Below are 21,368 nucleotides of genomic sequence, written 5' to 3' on the forward strand. Positions count from 1 at the left end.
TTATAAAAAGTAAAAACATGTATGGGCATTCTTAGGAAGACACATTTTTTTTTTCCACTGGTAAAGATATGTCACTGAACTAGCTATAGCCTAAATGACAGGGCAGAAAGTCAGGAAGGGGAATGAAAGGGTATTGGACATCACCATTATCAACAAACATTTACAGAGGGCTGACTATGAAGCAGAGTTTAAGATAAAGTCTTGCAGGGGTGCCTGGCTAGCTTAGTCGGTAGAGCATGCTGCTCTTGATCTTGGGGTCATGAGTTCAAGCCCCCACACCCCCCATTGGGCGTAGAGCTTACTTAAAAACTTTTATAACAAAGAGTCCTGCCTTTATCAGAAACACTGATGGGATAAGGGGATAGACACATGCCTGAAACCTTAAGTTAATAAGACGTATATGCTAAGTGTCAAATGAGTGATACAGAGAGCATGAGAATTCAGGTAGGATGTGGTAGGCAGAATAATGTTGTCCCCTCAAAGAAGCCCATGTCTTAAACGCTGGAACCTGTGAAGATGTTATATTGCATGTCAAAGAGGAATTAAGGTTGCTAATCAACTGACCTTGATATGAACAGATAATTTTGGATGATCCTGGTGGCCCAGTATAATCCTAAGGGTCCTTTAAGTGGAAAGGGGGGGCAGAAGAGGAGGTCAGAGTGAGAAAAAGAGAAAGATGTAAAGATTTTACATTGTTGGAGGAAGGGGCCACAACCCAAGGAAAGCAGGGGACCTTGAGAAGTTAGAAAAGACAAGGAAACAGATTCTCACTTTGAGCGCCCGGAAGGAATGTAGCCCCGCAGACACCTTGACTTTTAGCCTTTTGACTGCTAGCCGCTAGAACTATAGGATAATTGGTTTTTGTTGTTTTAAGTCACTAAGTTTGTGGTAATTTGTTACAGCAGCAATAGGAAATTGAATACAAGGATGCCGAAAAGAAAGAGGAGTCAGGGACAGTTTCATGAAAAAGGTGGTTTTTGAGCCAGGTGCTAAAGATAGTAAGAGTTGTCATAACAGGGTCATAGAATTTGTGTTCCAGGTACTGAGCTAAGTTCTTTATACCCTTTAATTCATTTATCTTCACAAAGGCTCTATCAGGATAGCATTCTTCCCTACTGTGTAGATGAGAAAACCTAGGTTTAGAGAGACTGAGTCACTTGTGCCGTCACCACAGGGCAGGGCCAGTCACAACCACTAAGAAATAGCTGGCCTTTTAACCACATGGCAGCTGACGTTTATTGAGTGCTCACTTTGCACAAAGTCCTAAGAACGTCACTGTCATTAGCTCACGTAATCCTCTTAGACTCTAAACATGAGGTGATTTGTAATTTTTCTGAGGCACAGATTTGTCTGGACAGCAAGATGGCTGAATTGGGGGAAAAGAGACTAGAACCCGACAATCCAGTCAAGACACAACAGTCCTGACAAGTGCTGATCAGAGCATAAATACAGGTAAAGACGGTAGGCATGGGAAGGAGAAAACAGATTCCAGAGACAGTCTGCTTTGTTGAAACAGAATTCCCTTCTTGAACAAAACTTCCCTTCCTCTCCAGTTCTGCCCTCACTGTGTGATTAGGGTGCTGCATTTTAATGAGTTTAGGCGTTTTAGAATTAATAACAGGTGTCAGTATTGACAGTGGTGTAGACTAAATTTTTCCACTTACCCACAGAAGCGTGAGTAGCAGTCACATAAACTTTATAATATGCCTCCTGAAGTGGTAACTCACAGAGACAGTCTTTAATTTCTTGGTGTAGTAGTAACTTTCTTGGGTTCAACAACAGCAAATACGTATTTATTGAAAACCTGCCATTTTAAAGAGCAATATACTGGAGGTGCCTGGGTGGCTTCATCGGTTAGGCATCCAACTCTTGATTTTTGCTCAGGTTAGGATGTCAGGGTCATGATAAGTAGAGCCCTGTTTTGGGCTCCCTGCTCAGCTGGGAGTCTGCTTCTCAACCTCTCCCTTTGCCTCTCCCCCTGCTTGTGCTCATACTTGAACTCTCTCTCTCTCAAATAATAAAATCTTAAAAAAAAAAAAAAAGATAAAAGAGCAATATACTGTTTAGTGTGGGAGTCCCAAAAATGACTAAAAATCAGTTTGGAGACCACCCAGGCAAGGATGGTGAAATGAACTAAAAGGAGGACATGAATAAGTATTAGTGTCAGTGATTTTGTAGAATGAACCCTGGCTTCTTTTCAGGTAGACATATAGTTGCAGTTTTCTTTGCCTAAATAAAAGAACCATTTAAAGACTTTAACAAAGCCTCTGAAAACTCTGATCTCATATATGTACAATTCCATCCATGAGCTATTGAGTGGAACTAAGTCTTGAGAAGAGTCACCAAAGTAAGATTCATGACCCATGAATATCCTCTTCCTTCTCATGGATGGATACATTATTTTATTTATTCTGCTTATAAGTAAATTGGTAATGATACTGTTGCTGCAGGGAATTCTTTTTCAGAATATGTGGATCCTTTAGTTAGTACTGAATGGCACAGGGAGGCCTAGGTGGCTCAGTCGGTTAGGCATCTGCCTTCAGCTCAGGTCCTGCCTGGGATCCAGCCCCATAGAAGGCTCCCTGCTCGGTGGGGAGCCTGCTTCTCCCTCTCCCTCTACTGTTCCCCCTGCTTGTACTCTCTTGCTGTCTCTGTCAAATAAGTAAAATCTTAAAAAAAAAAAGTACTGAATGGGGGCCACTGGGTGGCTCAGTCGTTAAGCATCTGCCTTTGGCTCAGGTCATGATCCCAGGGTCCTAGGATCAAGCCCTGCGTCAGGCTCCCTGCTCAGCGGGAAGCCTGCTTCTCCCTCTCCCACTCCCCCTGCTTGTGTTCCCTCTCTCACTCTGTCTGTCTCTCTCTCTGTCAAATAAATAAAATCTTTAAAAAAAAAATACTGAATGGCACACAACATTTATGTAGGATTGATCCATTTTTTAAAAGTAACATATACTATATACTCCCAAAGTAACATATACTGTATGTACTATATACTCCCAAGCTGGAACAATAATGCTTGGGAGTATGGTACAGAAGCCCCTCATAGATAATATTAATTTTGAAGATAATACTCATTTTAATACTCCAGTATGAGGTACAAGGCAGATTCCATCAGACCGCTTCCTACTCTATTGTGAGTGTGTCTGTGTGTATTCATTCATGTAGACTTGAGTCTTCCCACTAATTTCAAAGAACGATTTAGGACTTTTCACTGCCGACTTGAGTTAGTAGTCTAAGTTCCCTATCCAATGGGGTTTGATTTTCTGTCCAGGTAAGTGATCAAAGCCAAATCCTCAAAGCCTGAATGTCTTACCATGGATTCTAATAATTTCTAAGTTGGCCATTCTTCATAGTTTTAATCAAAGCAAAGGATGGCATTTGCATTTTTGTCATCTTCATTTCAAAGTGTTTGTCGTATTATTAGATTCAGAGTCACCCTGAATGGTTACACATCAGTAGACCCTGCCTAGCCATTCCCGAAAAGCTGTCCCTGCCAGAACAGGGGCCCATTTCTACCTAAGTGGAATATCACCTAAATACATAAACATTGGATTCATGTATGTCCAGATTACTTAGAATCAGAAGTCATCATAGCAGGAAATTTGGGGTAAAATGGAGTTCTCCTACAGAGTCATCAACCCCTGATAGCTTCCTCTCACTCTCCTGACCTCTGTCCCTTTGATGTACCCTGGGTTCCCCTATTGCCTCCTTTACATCTCCCAATAACATTTACACTCAACATAGCCAACAGCACCTTTTACACCATTTCTGCCTCATGTTCTGCTTTTGTTCTGTTTGTGGGGTAATCTTCCATTTCTTCAATTAGCTTTATTAACCAGGAGACATGGATGAGTAGGAACAGGGAATGCAAGCATATTTTCTTTTTCTCTCGCCTGCCCCACTGTGTGTGTGTGTGTGTGTGTGACATATACCTACAAAACCAACAGACTTTTATATAGCTATCCAGCCATGCTGACCTTCACATTGAGAGTGTACTGCTGATCTTTGAGTGACTTAATCATCATGCACTGCATGGTGGGCCCCTGGAGTCGGTGCACATTTGCTGTGGATAGTGTACTATTTGGCAATTAAATGTTAGAGTTAGAGCGTTCTTATTTTTTTTTTTTAAAGATTTATTTATTTGACAGAGACACAGTGAGAGGGAACACAAGCAGTGGGAGTGGGAGAGGGAGAAGCAGGCTCCCCATGGAGCAGGGAGCCTGATGTGGGGCTCGATCCCAGGACCCTGGGATCATGACCTGAGCTGAAGGCAGACGCTTCACGACTGAGCCACCCAGGCGCCCCTAGAGCATTCTTATTTTTAATAATTCTTTTTTTATCATATAAATGGTGAGACTTTGGTCTAGTAAGTTAATTGTATGATTCCTAAGTATGTAAAAGTTCAGGAAGTCTTTGCAAGTCTATTGTCTCCTAATTATTTAAAAATTAGAAACTGAAAAAATTTGGGGGGGATATATGCCAAAGAATATTTGATCTGAAATAAATAAAATCCATATGCTTAAAGCACTAGGTATAGTCAAGATAAAATTTCCATATTTGCTATGGATCTGTTCTCCTTTTCTTAAGGGAGTTCTATCCAAATGTTTTATTATTGTTGGCAAGATCCAGATCCCAAATCTGCCCTCAGTGCTTTGTTTTGTTCAGTCTTGGATTTTGGACCAAAATAATAACCATTTATTAATTTGCCAAAAATTCAGCATTGCCACTAGTGTTATTTCTTGACAATTGCACAATCGTCTTGGCTGTCATGAAAATTACTTTGCTTAAAATAAGTAAAGGGGCGCCTGGGTGGTGCAGTCATTAAGCGTCTGCCTTCCGCTCAGGTCATGATCCCGGGGTCCTAGGATCGAGCTCCGCCTCGGGCTCTCTGCTCAGCGGGAAGCCTGCTTCTCCGTCTCCCACTCCCCCTGCTTGTGTTCCCTCTCTCGCTGTGTCTCTCTCTGTCAAATAAATAAATAAAATCTTAAAAAAAAAATAAGTATATAAAAATTTGTGTAGACATACATACACATACTACATCTATATCTATTCAAGCTAAAAGATGGCTTATGGCAAAATGTGAAATCCGATTGTTTTTACACTTTGAGAAAAAATAGTAAGACAAGAACATGTGTTTTAATTTGTTTTCCACTGTCAAGAGCTGGAGAATGGGGGATATTGGGAGTAATGGATAATTTACCCTTACCCTCAAATTATCAAATATATGGGTCTTAGGAGTGTTATAACGTTATAATCACTGTGTATGTATATTTGCATAGGAATGTAACACATATAACACTGAGGGAATTTGGAAGGGAATGTTTAAAATGTCTTCCAACAGATTATCAACTAGTTAAATAGAGAAATACTGTGGGGAGGCATTTATATCTTCTTAGAGTACAAAGTATAAAATGACTGTACTATTTCCTGTTTTAACCAAGAATGAAGGAGGGCTACAAGCCATTCACTTCCTGAGTGGACACATTCCAGCTGTGCAGATTGGTCATAGCACATCTGCCAATCAGAACAGGCCCTGGAGGGAAGCCCTCAGATGCTGAGTCTTGTTTACACGCATTGTGACTCTGTTTCTCCCCTCCTCCTGTGTGTTGTACCACTAGGGAGATTTGTGGGGGAATTTGCTATTACATGCCTAAATAAACTCTACGAAACTAGGATCACAGCCACATCAAATGGTATCCTGGGCAGATTTTTAGCTCATCTTTAGCCACAGGTAAGAATTGTTGCTTTGCTATATGAGCATAGCTGATCTGCATCCAGTTTCCAGCTTTGCTTTGAGATATTTTCCTGTTGTTAGCAAAACTAGCAGGCTAAAGCTGAAGAGGAATGATTGAAAAAAATGAGTAAAATGTGCGCTGTCTTGCTATGACTTTAAATTTTTTGTGCTCCATAAGTGAAAAACCATGATGTTTTTATTTGAGAGAGTGTGAAACGAAGTTAAATTAAAACAAAAGTTTTTAAAATGGCAGGAATGGGGCGCCTGGGTGGCTCAGTCATTAAGCGTCTGCCTTCGGCTCAGGTCACGATCCCAGGGTCCTGGGGTCGAGCCCCGCATCGGGCTCCCTGCTCGGCAGGAAGCCTGCTTCTCCCTCTCCCACTCCCCCTGCTTGTGTTCCTGCTCTTGCTATGTCTCTCTCTGTCAAAAAAATAAATAAAATCTTAAAATAATATAAAGCGGCAGTAATACTAGGTCACTGTGTAGAGAAGCTGGAACCAGAAGCATATTAACATTGTGCACTTTGGAGAGCAGCACTATATCTAAACAAACATGGTTTATTGTGAATCTTCCTGCTTGTTAGTCTTTAAGAAAACATACTTCCTGTGTACTAACTCCTAGGTTTCAAAAAACTTTTTTTTTTCCATTATGAACCTATTCAGAAAAATTGATAAATACAATTTAACTGTGTAAATCCTATGCCCTTTCTTTGATAATTCTCCCCGGAAGTTTTATAGTATGTTTTTAGTATCTTTATGCTGTTCTACAAGCAATAAAATCAAGGGGAAAAAAAGAATTCCTGTTTGATCTTTGTTTTGCCATTAAGTTCTATATTGTTAGTATTCAGAAGATACTTTAGGAAACTGTATTTTAATAACATTGCATAGGATTTTTTAAAAAGTCATTGCATAGGATTTTATTATGGCTTACACATTGCTCTCTGTTGTTAGTTTTTCCGTAACACTGAGACCTTTTTACTTTGTTTATTCTTAAGCATGTACTGAAAAAAATTATTTGGAGTCAAAACAAAAAAGACATCCTGTGGATTTTGTAGTTCTTTCTTTCGTATATAATAGTCTTCAGGTTGATTAACAGCCTTTTACAGCAGCCTCCAAAGAGGCACGTGTGAAAACTTCGAGCAGCCGTGCCCTTGTCGCTTACCCTGTGGCCAAGTTTCTCAGCGTCAGCAGTATTGATGTTTCGGGTGACATAAGTCTTTGTTGTAGGCTGCATGGTAGGACGTTTAACAGCATCACTGACCTCTCTACCTACTAGATACCCGTAGCTCCTTCTTCCCCACCCGTGACAACCACAAATGTCTCCAGGCATTGTCAGGTGTCCCCTGGGGAAGGGGGCACTCCTGGTCAAGAACCACCGCCTTCTATGTAATAGCACATTAGACCTAATTATCAGTGAAACGTTGAAATCCAACTTCTGAAACGTTCTGGGCAATAGAGAGTTAAGGATGAGGCTGTCCGGGTCTTAGGGTGTTTGCAGATGTTGCTGTAGCTGACTGCTCATTTTTTCCCCCTCCCTCTCCTGTTGGAAGCTTTTGCCAACCATGATTCATGGAATGATTTTTTTAAGCTGAGTAATCTGTGGCTTTTCAGTTTCCTTACTTTCTTTCCTCAGCTAAATTTGTTTGGGTTTTAGCAAAGTGTTTGAAACAGCAAAGATCTTTGGAAATGAAATAATATGTATAATGATATACTCTCCAAGTAGATAATTTTAACAAACCGTAAAAACTCTCCATGCCTATCTTTGTATCCTTTGTACATCTTCTGTCAGACAAATCCTTTCCACTCTGATGAAGAGCCTTGTACAGGGGAAGACACAGCAACCTTAAACAGTCCTTTGTGAAATCTATGGTATGGCAGCGGGTATTTAAGAACTTCTTTCCCAGGGCTTCTGAAGAGTATTTTGACATGTAACTGTTTTCTTTCTTTATAGATCGCAACGAACGAAATAAACCAGAGCATCGTTCTTCCAGGTATGAGTTTATGGTTTTTAATAATTCTGTATAACACTTCTCATTTGGAAAATATTTGGAGGCAGTGCAAGTATCCCTTATAGAGTTGCTATATATTTGAATCTTCTGTGGCATTCAGAAAAGCTTCACAAGGGAAATATTGTTCATTTTTGGAAGAAAAATTCTTTATGAAATTATTGACTACCTGAAAGACGTGTTTTTCTTGAGAATTCCTATCAGTGACAGCTGAATCTTTACCCCCCCCCCCCCCCCAAAAAAATCCCTATTTCCTTCCTTTGGTGATTTATTTTCTTCCCCTTTCTTTGACCAAAATTTTTATAAATGTATTTCTTTTTTCCTAATTATAAAACTTAATGGGCTCACTATAGAAATATTTTCAATATCTTTTCTTTAATGTAAAGCATTAAAAACCAAAGCAAAACAGCCTGTCTTCCATTAGCTAGAGATGGCTGGTTACTGCTAAAAGTTTGGTGTGATTCTTCTAGTTTTCCTCAGTATATATGTATTCAAGTCGAATTCTTTAAGTTCTTGTTAGACAGATTCAAAGGCCGGGAAGGCTGTCCCACTTAAGCCCCTCACTCACATTGTCCGAGCATGTATTTCACAAGACCTTCACCAGCACCGAAGAGTATTTTTTAAAATCCTTGTCAAACTTACAGGTGGAAAATGATCTAACTTCTACTCCTATGCAAGAGTGATAGCCTGTGTTCGATTTTTTTTTTTTTTAAGCCTACTTCTGTGCAGGATTATGATTCCTTTAATATTATTTTCACATTATTTCACAGTCCATCACTTTTACTTTACATTTTGTGTTGTGGGGACTGATAAAGTGGTAATAATGCATTCACTGGGTTGACCGTCTTGGTAAACCAAACCCTGATGGTTTTTCAGGGTATCAAACCCAGAATACATTGACCTCGAATGAAAAAAAAAATACAAAGTCTATGAAAACTCCATTAGTTGGTCCTCCATTTTGCAGAGATTGTCAATCAAAATAGGTCAGTAAGGCCTAATCTGGGAGAAAAGTACAGTGGAATATTTGGAATATAAGGCTGATTTTTTTTTTCAGGTATAATTCACAGACATTAAAATTCACTCTTCTTGGTATATGTTTCTATGAGTGTTGACGAATACATACAGTTATGTAACCACCACCACAGTCATAGAAAAGTCTGTAAGACTGATTTTTTTTAATACTTAAAAATAATAATAGAAGAAAGGCAGTGTAAGAGAGAAGACTTTAACTGTGAATGACATAAAGTTGGAATGGTAAAAAAAAAACATTTTGTATGATAAAATCAGGACAATAAGGGCGCCTGGGTGGCTCAGTTGGTTGGGCGACTGCCTTCGGCTCAGGTCATGATCCTGGAGTCCCGGGATCGAGTCCCGCATCGGGCTCCCTGCTCGGCAGGGAGTCTGCTTCTCCCTCTGACCCTCCCCCCTCTCATGTGCTCTCTCTCATTTTCTCTCTCTCTCAAATAAATAAATAAAATCTTTAAAAAAAAAAAAATCAGGACAATAAGACCCTGAAGGTTTGATAAATCAAGCAGTATAAGTTTAAATTCGAACAAACAGAAATCCTTACACTTAGGTCTGAAAGACCAATGGAACATAAGGAGATAAGGGAGTTGTAACTTAACAGTATGTTTGAAAAAGTCTTGAGGATTTAGTTCTTTGTAAATTTGTCATAAGTCAGAAATTTTATGTCATTGCCTCCACCTCCCCAAAAAATGGCAGCATCAGTTTACTTATACTAAAAGAAATAGAATGTCCAGTAAAAGAAAAGTAATAGCTCTGGACCATACTTTTTGATATTGTATCCAATTTTGGATCCACAAGGCCTTGAAAAATTGAAGTGGACTGGCTATATTGATACCACTTGAATAACTTACAAACCAAAAACAGAGTCCCATGCTCCACCCCAGAGAATTGGTATAGTAAAGAAGTCCCTCAGTGGTTCTGATGTACCAGGTTGGGAACCACTGGAATAGAAGACAGCAACTGAGTTGAGACAGGGAATATGAAAGAGAAGAGTAGGATGGAAATCAGAGTTAAGTCACAGGAAGACTTGTATAAGGAGTTTGGTGAATTTAGCCTCGGTGTGGAAGTTTGGGGAGGTATACGGGACAGAAGTAACTGGCTTTGAGCACTTGTTCCTCCTAAAGGCTAATCTTCACCACCAGGAACAAGGGATCCTTGGAGGAATGGCTAATTCCAGGTCTGGGGAGGGGAGAGTACAGGTGAGCCTGGACTCATGGTGTGACAGAAAGAAGGGAGATGCTCAACTAATGGGTCATATCAAAAAGGCCTAGGATGCAGTTTCAAGAACCTCCTGCTGGCCAAATTTGGGACAATTTGAGTATCAAAAAATTTTTTTAATGATAATGGATTCTAACACATTGGATTTTTAAAAATCCATGCAGAAGAGCTCATAGAATTAGAAAATCATCTTTTTTTTTTTTTTTGAAGATTTTATTTATTTATTTGACAGAGAGAGAGACAGCAAGAGAGGGATCACAAGCAGGGGGAGTGGGAGACGGAGAAGCAGGCTCCCTGCCAAGCAGGGAGCCCGATGCAGGGCTCAATCCCAGGACCCTGGGATCATGACCTGAGCCGAAGGCAGACGCTTAACGACTGAGCCACCCAGGCGCCCCTAGAAAATCATCATTTTATAATTCTTAGTATCATAGTTGATTCAGGCAAGGATCATCAAGTGGCTACTAAAAGTTGGGCAAAAAGTTTTTGGAGGGACAAATATTCACACTGCCTTAAAATTATTTTTAATCACAAAGGGGGAAATGTAACTTCAGTGAATAGATCTGGTGATCTCATTCTTAATCAGGTGGTCAAGTTATATATCATCAGTAGTGAGACATCCTGACAGTATGTGCCTCCATATAATACATTAGCAATACACATAGATATCACAGATAATGTCATAAAAATACAAAAAGGCTTGAAGAAAAATTCTAGATTAAAAGAGACTGAATTTTTCTTTAATCTGGAATTTTAAAACCCAGATTTTGAAAAAAAGCACTTTGGGGATAATTAAGAAAATTTAAATATGAGTTAGTTTTATTTTAGATAATATTTTATTAATAAAACTTTTCTTAGGTATATAATAGAAATGCTGTTATGTGGGAGAACGTTCTTATTCTTAAGAGATATCCACAAAAGCAATAGAGGTGATACAGTCTTATGTTTGCAAAATAACTCTCAAATGATTTATGAGAAAAAAAAAAAGCAAGAGGTAAAACTGCAAATATGGGAAAATATTAAGAATTGGTGAATAGATGAAAAGCATATGGGTGTTAATTGTGCTGCTCCCTCAACTTTCCTATAGACTTGAAATTTGCAAAATAAAAAGTAGCAGTGGAAGCAACTATTCTGTGTTCCATCGAGTCCCAGAGGGCAGCGTGTGCATCCGTGGGTGGAAGTTGAGGGGGTTGTGTTTCTGCACCGTGTGAGGAAGGATTGCTTAACATAACTGGTCAAAGACGGAACGGGTCACTCTGGAAGGGAACGTTGCCAAGGAAAAGCTAGATAAGCTAGTGCTGGGAATTTAAAAAGATTCACACATTGCTAAATTACTATTCTAGATGGTTCCAGCCCCTTGATCACTCAGTAGCCAATAGGTGTTTGTTGAGAGGCCCTAATCTGGGCTCAGGGTACCATAGAGAATAAGACAAAGACTCCAGCAGGATGGAGCATAGAGCGCCTGTTGTCTGGGGTTCACACTCCCAATCTCAGAGAGCCTGTTTACTCTAAAGTCAGGCTCCCGGTCTTCATCGTTGTACTTCAGGCAATGCTTGTGGTACTCTTGAGGTTATTCAGAAAGTGTTTTATCTTCTACCTCTAATTTATACTGTCCGATTCTCAAGGACTGTGCTGCTAGTCTTGGTAACCTTAGCACTTGGTATAGTGCCTGGTCCATGAGAAGCACTTAATGAATAAATGTTTGTTGGATAAATGCCAATTATAGCTCAAAGAGAGAAAGAAAATGCCAATGTTCCTCCTTTGCAAATTGGGAGGAATCTGACTCTCAAAAAGCTCACCCATAACTGTTACTGACTAGGTCTGTTACAAGTACAGCAAGGAGTAATGCCTAATAAGAAAGAAGAAATGTTTTTGCAGGAAAAGCCATTGTTTTTTGTGCAGGGTGTCTGCTGAGATTGGCAGTGCCCTGTTCTCCCCGTGCCGTTCTGAGCTGAGCAGGGCTACCTCACCAGGCCTGCGGTGCGTCCGGCAGATGAGTACCTGCTGCACCAACAGAGCAGAAAGAAGAGAATATAAACAAAAGTCACTTAATTTTGGTATTTTTGTTGGTTCTCCTCAGGCCACTCACTCGGCAGCAAGAATGATGGGCTCAACGCCCAGCAAGGATGAGAGAGATGCATTTCTTTTGTTTGTATTTTTATAAGGCCAGACACTCCTATAGCTTTCCCAGTGAGAAGTGAATAAATCGGGGATGTCTGCCTTTCATTTCGGTGCTGAAAGAAGGAAAGCATAACTCTTGTCAAGTTAAAGGAAGAGTTTTATCAGGTATAGGTCAACACTAGGACCTCAAGCTAAAACATACTGCTTAAGCGTCTGTAAGAGATTTGCTGGGTGCTTTTTGATTAGTTTGTTTTGATGTTGGCATTTAAAAAATTCGCTTATTGCTGATTGAGCTCTTTTGAAGTCAGAAATATCTGCATTCCTCTTGTCTTTGCCTTGTTAGTTTAAATATGCCCTTTACCAAATTGATGTCCCATGGCACATTCTTACGTAGGAGGTTAATCAGTATGCAAGAAATAAATACGCACGAAAAAGCCTGTGAAATCATGAGTTAAAACAAAATTAGACATATTTCATTGCTGGGATTCCACTAAGAGTCTTTGATACACTAAAGTGCATTATAAAACTCCAAGTGAGAGATTTACTATACAGGATTTTAAGAATTTGTTTGAAATTGTAACTTCCTTTCCCAGACACAGCTATTAATAACATCTAGAAAAATGTGCTATGAAATGACAGTTTGGGAAACTAATTGAGAGGGAAGTAGGAGCTAAAGATAATAAAGAAAGTTAAGCCCTGTGGCAATCAGTGCCAGGAATGGAAAATTAGGAGCTCTTTTTTGCCACCCAACCAACTCTGTATAATAGATCCCAATGACTTATGGGGACTGCAAAACCAGCTACTTTGTCTTAAATGTTTTACCTACTACAAGGAAATAATTTACAGCAGCCACAAAAGAAAAAAAGGCATTGAAACGAGAACCCTAAATCTACTTCTCAAAAATTATCACTCGAATCTTTGTCTTCCTAAAGCCTTCTGAAAACCACCTGTTATAATCCCCTTTGCTAGCCATTCATAAAATTCAATGAAATTTCAGAAAAATCACAAAAAAATTGCTTGAACTCAACAAAATGACTCTGAAATTTATAAGTAAGAGCAAGAATAACCAAGGCAGTTTTGAAATTCCAGAGAGGGAGGTGGACTCCTGCAAGTGATTAAGACAGTTAGTTTTGTCAGCAAACAGAAGAACAGGTCAAGGGAACAGAATAGAGTCCACAGTAGACATAGGTGGATACACACAGTTCTAAGAGGCAGCATTCAGATTGGGGGGGGGGGGATGGACATGTCTGCAAATGGTCCAGCAACAACTGACAATCCATATTTTTAAAAATTCATATGGAATTTGTTTTATCATACAAGGTAGAATCTAAATACATAGAAGTCCAAAAATGAAACTGAAACTTTTTTTTTTTTTAAGATTTTATTTATTTATTTGAGAGAGAGAGAATGAGAGACAGAGAGCACGAGAGGGAAGAGGGTCAGAGGGAGAAGCAGACCCCCGCTGAGCAGGGAGCCCGATGTGGGACTCGATCCCGGGACTCCAGGATCATGACCTGAGCCGAAGGCAGTCGCTTAACCAACTGAGCCACCCAGGTGCCCGAAACTGAAACATTTTGAAGAACTATATGAGAGTCTCTTTATGACGACATTGGGGTAGGGAATGAGTTCTTAAACAAGGCTCAACAAGTATAGACCACAAAGAAGATTGGTAAATTTAACTATGTAAGAACTTAAATGAGCCCTGGGGAGGGGCAAAGGGAGAGGGAGAGGGAGAAGCAGGCTCCCCGCTGAGCAGGGAGCCCAATGTGAGGCTTGATCCCAGGACCCCGGGATCATGACCCGAGCTGAAGGCAGATGCTTAACCAACTGACTGAACCACCCAGGTGCCCTCCTGTAGCTCCTTTACTTGAAGTGTCTTCTACTGCTTTGTGGATTTTTATCTCATTTTGTCACGTAAGAGTTATATAAGTAATACATGAAAACATTTTTTAGTAGTATCTGCCTTTATTCCATAGGTAACTATTATTAAGAGTCTGGTGGTTCAGGGGCACCTGGGTGGTACAGTTGGTTGAGCGTCTGACTCTTGATTTAGGCACAGATCATGATCTCATGGTCATGGGATCGAGCCCCATGTGGGACTCCAAGCCTCTCCCCACTATGCATGCAGGCTTGCGCTCTCTCTCAAATCAATCAATCAGTCTTTTTTTTTTTTTTTTTTAAAGAGTCTAGGGGTGCCTGGGTGGCTCAGTCAGTGAAGCGTCTGCCTTTGGCTTGGGTCATGATCTCGGGGTCCTGGGATGGAGCCCTGCATCGGGTTTCCTGCTCAGTGGGGAGCTTGCTTCTCCCTCTCTCCCGCTCATGCTCCCTCTCATTCTTGCTCTCTCTCTCTTTCAAATAAATAAAGAAAATCTTTAAAAAAATTAAAAAAAAAAAGTCTAGTGGTTCAGTATCTATCCTAGTGTGCTTTCTATGCATATATGTATAGTATATATTCAAATTATATTTAGAATAAACAGGGATGTTTGTGTGTATAGTATGTATGTGTGTATATAAATTCATATATATATATTTATACAAACTTGCCCTTTTCACTTATATTTTAGGAAGTTTTACCATGTCACGTTCCACTGCATTATTTTTTTAAACTGCTACATAGAATTTTCTAATGTAATTATATTATTATTTATTTAACCAGTCCTTTATTGATAGCATTTGGGTTGCTTATCAGTAGCATAGCAGAAGTCCTGCTGTAATAAACATACTTTTTTTTAAGATCTGATTTATTTGAGAGAGAGCATGAGCCGGAGCGGGGGCGGGGGGTGGCGGGAGGGACAGGGAGAGGCAGGCTCCCCACTGAGCCAGGAGCCCGTTGAGGGGCTCGATCCCTAGACTCTGGGATCATGACCTGAGCCAAAGGCAGCCGCTTAACCGACCGAGCCACCCAGGTGCCCCACAATAAACATCTTTATGTTCATATCTTGTGCATACGTGTGTAAGAAAGCCTCTGTTGTTTATTTTAATGTAGATTTTTTAAAAGATTTTATTTACTTATTTGAGAGAGAGAGAGAGAGAGAGCATAAACCATAGGGAAGGTCAGAGGGAGAGGGACAAGCGGACTGAGCAGGGAGCCCAATGTGGGGCTCCATCCCAGGACCCTGAGATCATGACCTGAGCTGAAGGCAGAAGCTTAACCGGCTGAGCCAGCCAGGTACCCTAAGGTAGATTTTTTTCTTCAAGTTTCTATTGAACTCTTATTCTCATTCATAATTAAGTTTTGAAATTTTACATACCCTATATTTCTGTTTTCTTCCCTAATTGCTTCATGATGGTTTGGTGTCACTGCAGGTTGAGTAGGGCTCATTTCCACATAATATGGCCTGAAATGTCACCCCACACAGGGAGGGACTCAAACTCAACATGCAGTATATTGTACACATAGGTCAGTACACTCAGAATTCATAATTGATGACGTTAAAAATCAGCAACCCCTTTAGTACTAAGAATTTGAAAGAGTCTTGGTTCTCCGCATTGGTACCCTGTTGCTGGTCTTACAAAGATGTTGAGGATTTTATTTGACACTTTACCATCATCCCATTATGGCTTAAATAGATTAGCTAGAAGCAAAAGATCTGACTTGTTTTTGATCTTCTCCTTTCTAAATATGTTTGTTAAAATGTCATGCTCTGCTGGGCTTAGTTTAACTCCTATAATTCTGTAGCATTTCCCTGCCCATATGTTTTGATTCCTGTACGGCTATAAACTATAGCTTGTATGTAATTAGCTTGTGGCATTATGTTTTCTAAGCTATATTGCTTTTGTTGTAGCATCTGTAATGCTGTAAACGAGGTGAAAAATTAAAGTGTATGCAGGTTTTGTGGGGCGAAAATCCTTTTGCAGTGAGAAATGTGAAAGGATTAGTAACATTTTATGTCCATTCTACAGAGAATGTATATTTATTATGTTGTTGTGGTTTTAAGAAATGTGACGTTAGCATTTGCCCCAGAGTGATGAGCATGAAAATGAAGCATTTATATGGTTTATCAGTTGGGTGATTGAAGAGTTTTATCAGCTGGCCTACCCCTGTGTAGTCCTTAGTGTGGGGGCGTCTCTGAGGTTATTTCAAATTAAACTATCAGCAGGCAGTTAACTTTGGAACAGCTGCTGGGCCTGTATTCATTACTTTTTCTCAGGGTGGGCATGCATGGCCACCCATTTCTCAGCACTCCAAGGAGCGTATGAAATGCCTAGCCCTTAAATTTTTTCATTCTAATTCATTTCTCTCTTTCCCTTCGGTTAGTTATATTTTATATTCATCCTTCATTTTTCTGCAGTATAATTTAGAAGCAGTTATTTACATAGTTCTACAACATCTATGATAAATGGCCTTTAGTTGAATGAACTTTGTATACGTCTTTGTGGATCTCAGTCTGTTCCTAGGTTATGGTTTTACCCCAGCTAATAAATATCCTCATACAGCTGGACTTCAATTTTTAATTTAAATCTTTTCCCTTAATGGCACAGCATATATCACATTCTTCAAGAGCATTGATTAGGACTATAAACCATGAAAGTGTACCAACTAATTCCTGGTAGAATCTTGGTGTGCACAAAATTGCTAAACAGCCCCTCAGTAGCCCAGTCACCTCCTGTCTTATTAACAGTTAACTGCTCTTGATCAAAATCCATTCTTGCCCTTATACATAAAACCCTTCTCAAACCAGAAATCAGGCCTTGTCCAGAAAATATAATTTCAAGGTTGGGCGCTTCCCTTTTGATTACGTCCTCCTCTAGATAATAAATTGGGTAGTAAATCAAGTTTTTGTCACTTTGGATCTTGTTCCAGCTGCAGAGGAGCCCTGCAAAGATGCAGCATGAGCTTGCCTACCCTTGTGCAACACTTGTAACTAAATGCAGCAAAAAGGAGGCAGGCATGCCCAAGAAAGACTCACGTGTGACTCTCTCCTTTTGGAAAGGAGGATTGAGAATCAGTACCCTTTGGAAATTAAAAAAATAAAAGAATAAAAGGAAAATGTTAGTTATCTGATTGTCTGAATGCCTCAGAGTAACATTGTGTCAAAAAGACAAACATGCCCTCCATTGTAAACTGGTTTCCTGTAGATAATCTTGTCCCTGGCACACTCACTGCCTTTTCCAGGCAGTCGATCCAGGGATGCTAGCTAGCTAGGGATGACAAGCAGGACTTTAAGGTTACCCCTCTCTATTGCCCAGTAGTTTCTCTTTGGTTACAGATCCTAAAAAGAAGTTCCAAATAGAAAAAATTCTTATCAGCTGAACTGTACTCTTCAGAATTTTTCCATATGGTGAATTCCAGCCTTTAACACTGTTGCTTTTTTTTTTCCCTAATGAAATTGCATTCATTTGTTCTGATTATAAAGCAGAATATGTTCATGATAGAAAATTTGGGAAAAAATAAGTATATAAAAGAAAAAGACATCTATAATCCCATCTCACAGTTAATCACTATTACATTTTGATATATTTTTTTTCTGGTTTGTATCTTTTCAAACAGATACTGTAATTTTAACATAGAGGCTCATGAATACACTGTTCCATAAAATTATTTTTATTTAACATTATATCATGAAATTTTCCCATTTCACTAAACTTATAAATTATGATTAAAACTTGTACTACAAAGTAATACATTTTTATTTTAGAAAGTTTATTTTTTAAAAAGAAAAAAATTAAAATTACTCATAGTCCAACCACTGAATGCTAAATTGGTAAATTGATGGTTCAGTCTTTTTTTCTGTGCATATGTGATTTTTTTTTTAATGTAATAATACTGTACATACTATTTGTCACAAAACAATAGTTTACAAAAATTTTTCTAGGATATGATTTTTAATGGTATTCCATCAGGTAAGTATTTCCTATTGTCAGACATTTTGTTTCTTTCTAATTTCTTACTATTATCAACAATGCTGTGATAAGATTCTTAAACCTGCATTCTTGTGGACCATCACTGCTTAACCCCTTGTGATAAATTCCTAGCAGTGGAATTAATAGATCAAAATTAACGGATCAAAAAAACATTTTAAGATTTTTCATATATACTACTGAATTGCTCAGAAAAAGGTTTCATTGTCACCAGGGTTAAAGATCTTCTCTGGCCCTGCATTGTTGTGGCTGAATCAGAAGAAGATAACCACTAAGAATTTTGCTTCTTTCAGTTTAACTCATTTTTCTGTTGGGATATTCAGGTTTGTTAACCATGACCCATTTCTGTAAGCTTTATTTTAGGCCCCAAATAATACTTTCCAAAGGAGTCTTGTACTAATCCACAGCCTCTGGAGATCCCCTTACCCAGAGCCTTTTGGAGGCCCATCCAAGGGCATTCAGGGCTCAGATTAGCTGGATTTGAGGCATAGACATCAATGTTCATATCCCTTGAGCCTGTATTTGAAATTGGGACTGTGTGTGTTCAAGTTTGGGGAACCTTTTAGGGTACTCCAAAATGAACTTTTAAATATACCTTTTTAGCTGTTTAGGCTCTGTTCGTACTGGTAGAATCATTCAGAAAGGCTGTGGAATAGAAGGTAACGTGTTTGGGTTCAGACGTCGGTTCCGCCTGAATTAGAATCCAGCTTCCCCACCTAGGAGCCGGGTTCCCTTGGGCAGTTTCTTATTTTTCTGTACTTTAGTTTCCTCATCTATTCATGGGTCTAATAATAATACCTGTTTCCTAGGGTTATTACAGTGATTATTTAGTTGCTATAACAGTTAGGGTTTAATTTAAAAAAACAAAACAAAAACCAGAACCAATAGGAGATGTGTATTGAGAGATTAATTGCAGATAATTGGCTTGTATGATTGTGGAGGCTGGCTAGGCAAGTCAGAAATCCAGAGAGTAGATCTCCTCGAAGGGCAGGCTGGAACGTAGGTCCATAGACTGAAGCTGCCATCCACAAGCAGGAGTTTTTCTTTAGAGAGAAGGCTCTGTTTTGCTCTTAAGGCCTCTCAGCTGAATCAGGCCCACTCAGATTATCTAGGATAATCTCCCATTACTTAAAGTCAACTGATTATGAACTTTAACTACATCTACACAATACTTACACTGCAACACGTAAATTAATGTTTGAATAACTGGAGACTGTAGCCTAGCCTAGCTGACACATAAAATTGGCCCTCCCAGTTGCTTTGGACCTCAGTTAAGCAGATGAAACCCACTTGGATAGGAGTTTCATTGTTCTTTCTGCTTTTCAGGATCAGCACTCTTCAAGTGTCTGTAAACCAGAAGTTCTTTCTGACAGATCTGTTTGATCTGTTTTGTCCTAAGTAACTGTGCAGTTGCATTATTTATGATCCTAAAGAGTTCTTTGTACTGGAGCCCTGGTGTCTGGTCATGCAGGAGTCTACCCAGGAACATAAACTGGCGTCTGCATAAACACCCTGACCTGGACAGTATCTGCTCTTGACACCGTGGGGTGATACTGCGGTGTAGTGTGCTTGCCGTGCAACCAGCCTGCGCTGGCCCCTCTGAGAACTGCCTCCCAGATGAAGGATAGACACCTGTGAGCATGTTTCCACGTGGCCCTGCCCCATTTGGCCGTAGCTGATGGACTTCTGACCTATATGCTGTGATAATCAAGTTGTTTCTCTTGAAATTTTAGGCTAAAGACAGCTGAGAGCCAGGCTTTCTGGACTTTGAAAATGAGTTAGATTTGGGCTTGGTGGGGCATACATGCTGATGAATACTGTCATGTATGCTGATGAACAAGCAGTGAGAGTCCAACTCTAGCAGGAGATTTGAAGAGTAAAGTAGAGATGGTGTGATCTCGAGAGAAAGTAAGGAAAAATGAGAGCTTGTGCAAGAAACTGCCTTGTTTCCAGCCTGTTTGTGGGAATTCCCAAGATACCCTTATGTCCTCACAGTTAAAACGTCTTATTTGAGTTTAAAGGCAGTTCAGTTTCTTTTAACCTCACAAGATAATCTAATACCATTAGAAGAAATAACAATAACAATATTGAACTTAGAAATGAAAATTACATAGTTAGCATATATTGGCTTTAGGACTATCCTAGACTATAGCCTTGATTTTAGGATTTATTTCCACATAGGTTAGGGTACCATGAATATATTTAAAAAATAGAGCAGAGTAGTACTTTATTTTATGTACACACCATATCCCATATAATATGTTGTGTGAAGAGGGAAATGTATTGCTTGTCTTATGAAAACTGACACCAGATCTGTGCCTTAGTAAGTAATAGAGGTCTCTGTCATTTTTGTTTTCTTCCACCAGCAAAAGGAAAAACAAAGGAAAAAACTCTGTAATATGGGATCTCCTAAAACAACACAAAATACATCCAGATCCATGAATTTCCAGACATTTGTTTGCATATACTTCTTGACATATTATATATTATGAATAAACCCCAGAAGTGATGGAAGTCTTAAATCATTTTCTAATACTTTTCAAGACACCTTCCTTCCTGCACTATGGCTTCTGATTTAAATCTTCCAGCCATGGGATATTCGGTGAAAGAAGGCAAGTTCTCAAGGTTTCTTGCTAACCAATCCACAATTCTCACTTACATAAGTGTTTTGTGTATGTATGTTTCCCCCTCAGCATTTGGTTGTAGGTGACCTTTTTGTGAGATAGTGAAGCATAGTAGCTAAGAACTCCGGCTCTGGAGCCAGACTGTCCCAAGTTCAAATCAAATCTCGGCTTCATCAGTCACGAGTTGTGAGAACTTGGTCATTTAAGTTACAGAAACTTTTTTTCCAATCTGTAAATTTGGGATATAATAGTACCTACTTCCAGGGGTGGATGTGTGGATCAAGTGAGTTGAAAGAAGTGAGTTATTAGAACAGTACTCAGTTGGGATGCCTGGGTGGCTCAGTCATTGGGCGTCTTGCCTTCGGCTCAGGTCATCATCGCAGGGTTCTGGGATCCAGCCCCACATCGGGCTTCCTGCTCAGCAGAAAGCCTGCTTCTCCCTCTCCCCCTCCCCCTGCTTGTGTTCCCTCTCTTGCTATCTCTCTCTCTCTCTGTCAAATAAATAAATAAAATCTTAAAAAAAAACCCAAAAACGAACAGTGCTCAGGTTAGGTTAGCTGTTGTTATCGTTAGAATGGATCAGTTATCAAGTCCAGCTCCCTTCACTCTAGTTGGATTAAGTGATGGATTCTTATTCAGTAGAATTGAAATTGGGATCTTGGAGTTTATTTAAGTTTGATATTAAAAAAATTTTAGTGTAGTGGGTGGAAGAGATAATCCAATCCAATAATGTCACATTTGAGGTGAGGAAATTTGCATCAAGTGATGTGATTATGCTCAC

At 39.5% G+C, this 21,368-nt stretch overlaps 1 protein-coding gene across 5 annotated transcripts in view; it reads left to right on the forward strand.

Moving 5' to 3' along the window:
• Window positions 1–21,368, forward strand: part of SH3D19 (SH3 domain containing 19) — a 175,620-nt gene that overhangs the window by 79,174 nt on the left and 75,078 nt on the right. For all 5 annotated transcript variants that reach the window (XM_035022911.1, XM_035022914.1, XM_035022913.1 and 2 more), the window contains exon 2: window positions 7,685–7,724. In XM_035022911.1, the coding sequence (XP_034878802.1) occupies window positions 7,685–7,724 (40 nt within the window). The remainder of the gene's footprint in view (window positions 1–7,684; window positions 7,725–21,368) is intronic.

This window comes from Mirounga leonina, unplaced genomic scaffold (assembly GCF_011800145.1).
Source record: "Mirounga leonina isolate KUSES-001 unplaced genomic scaffold, KU_Mleo_1.0 Mir_176, whole genome shotgun sequence".
NCBI classification, from domain to species: domain Eukaryota; kingdom Metazoa; phylum Chordata; class Mammalia; order Carnivora; family Phocidae; genus Mirounga; species Mirounga leonina.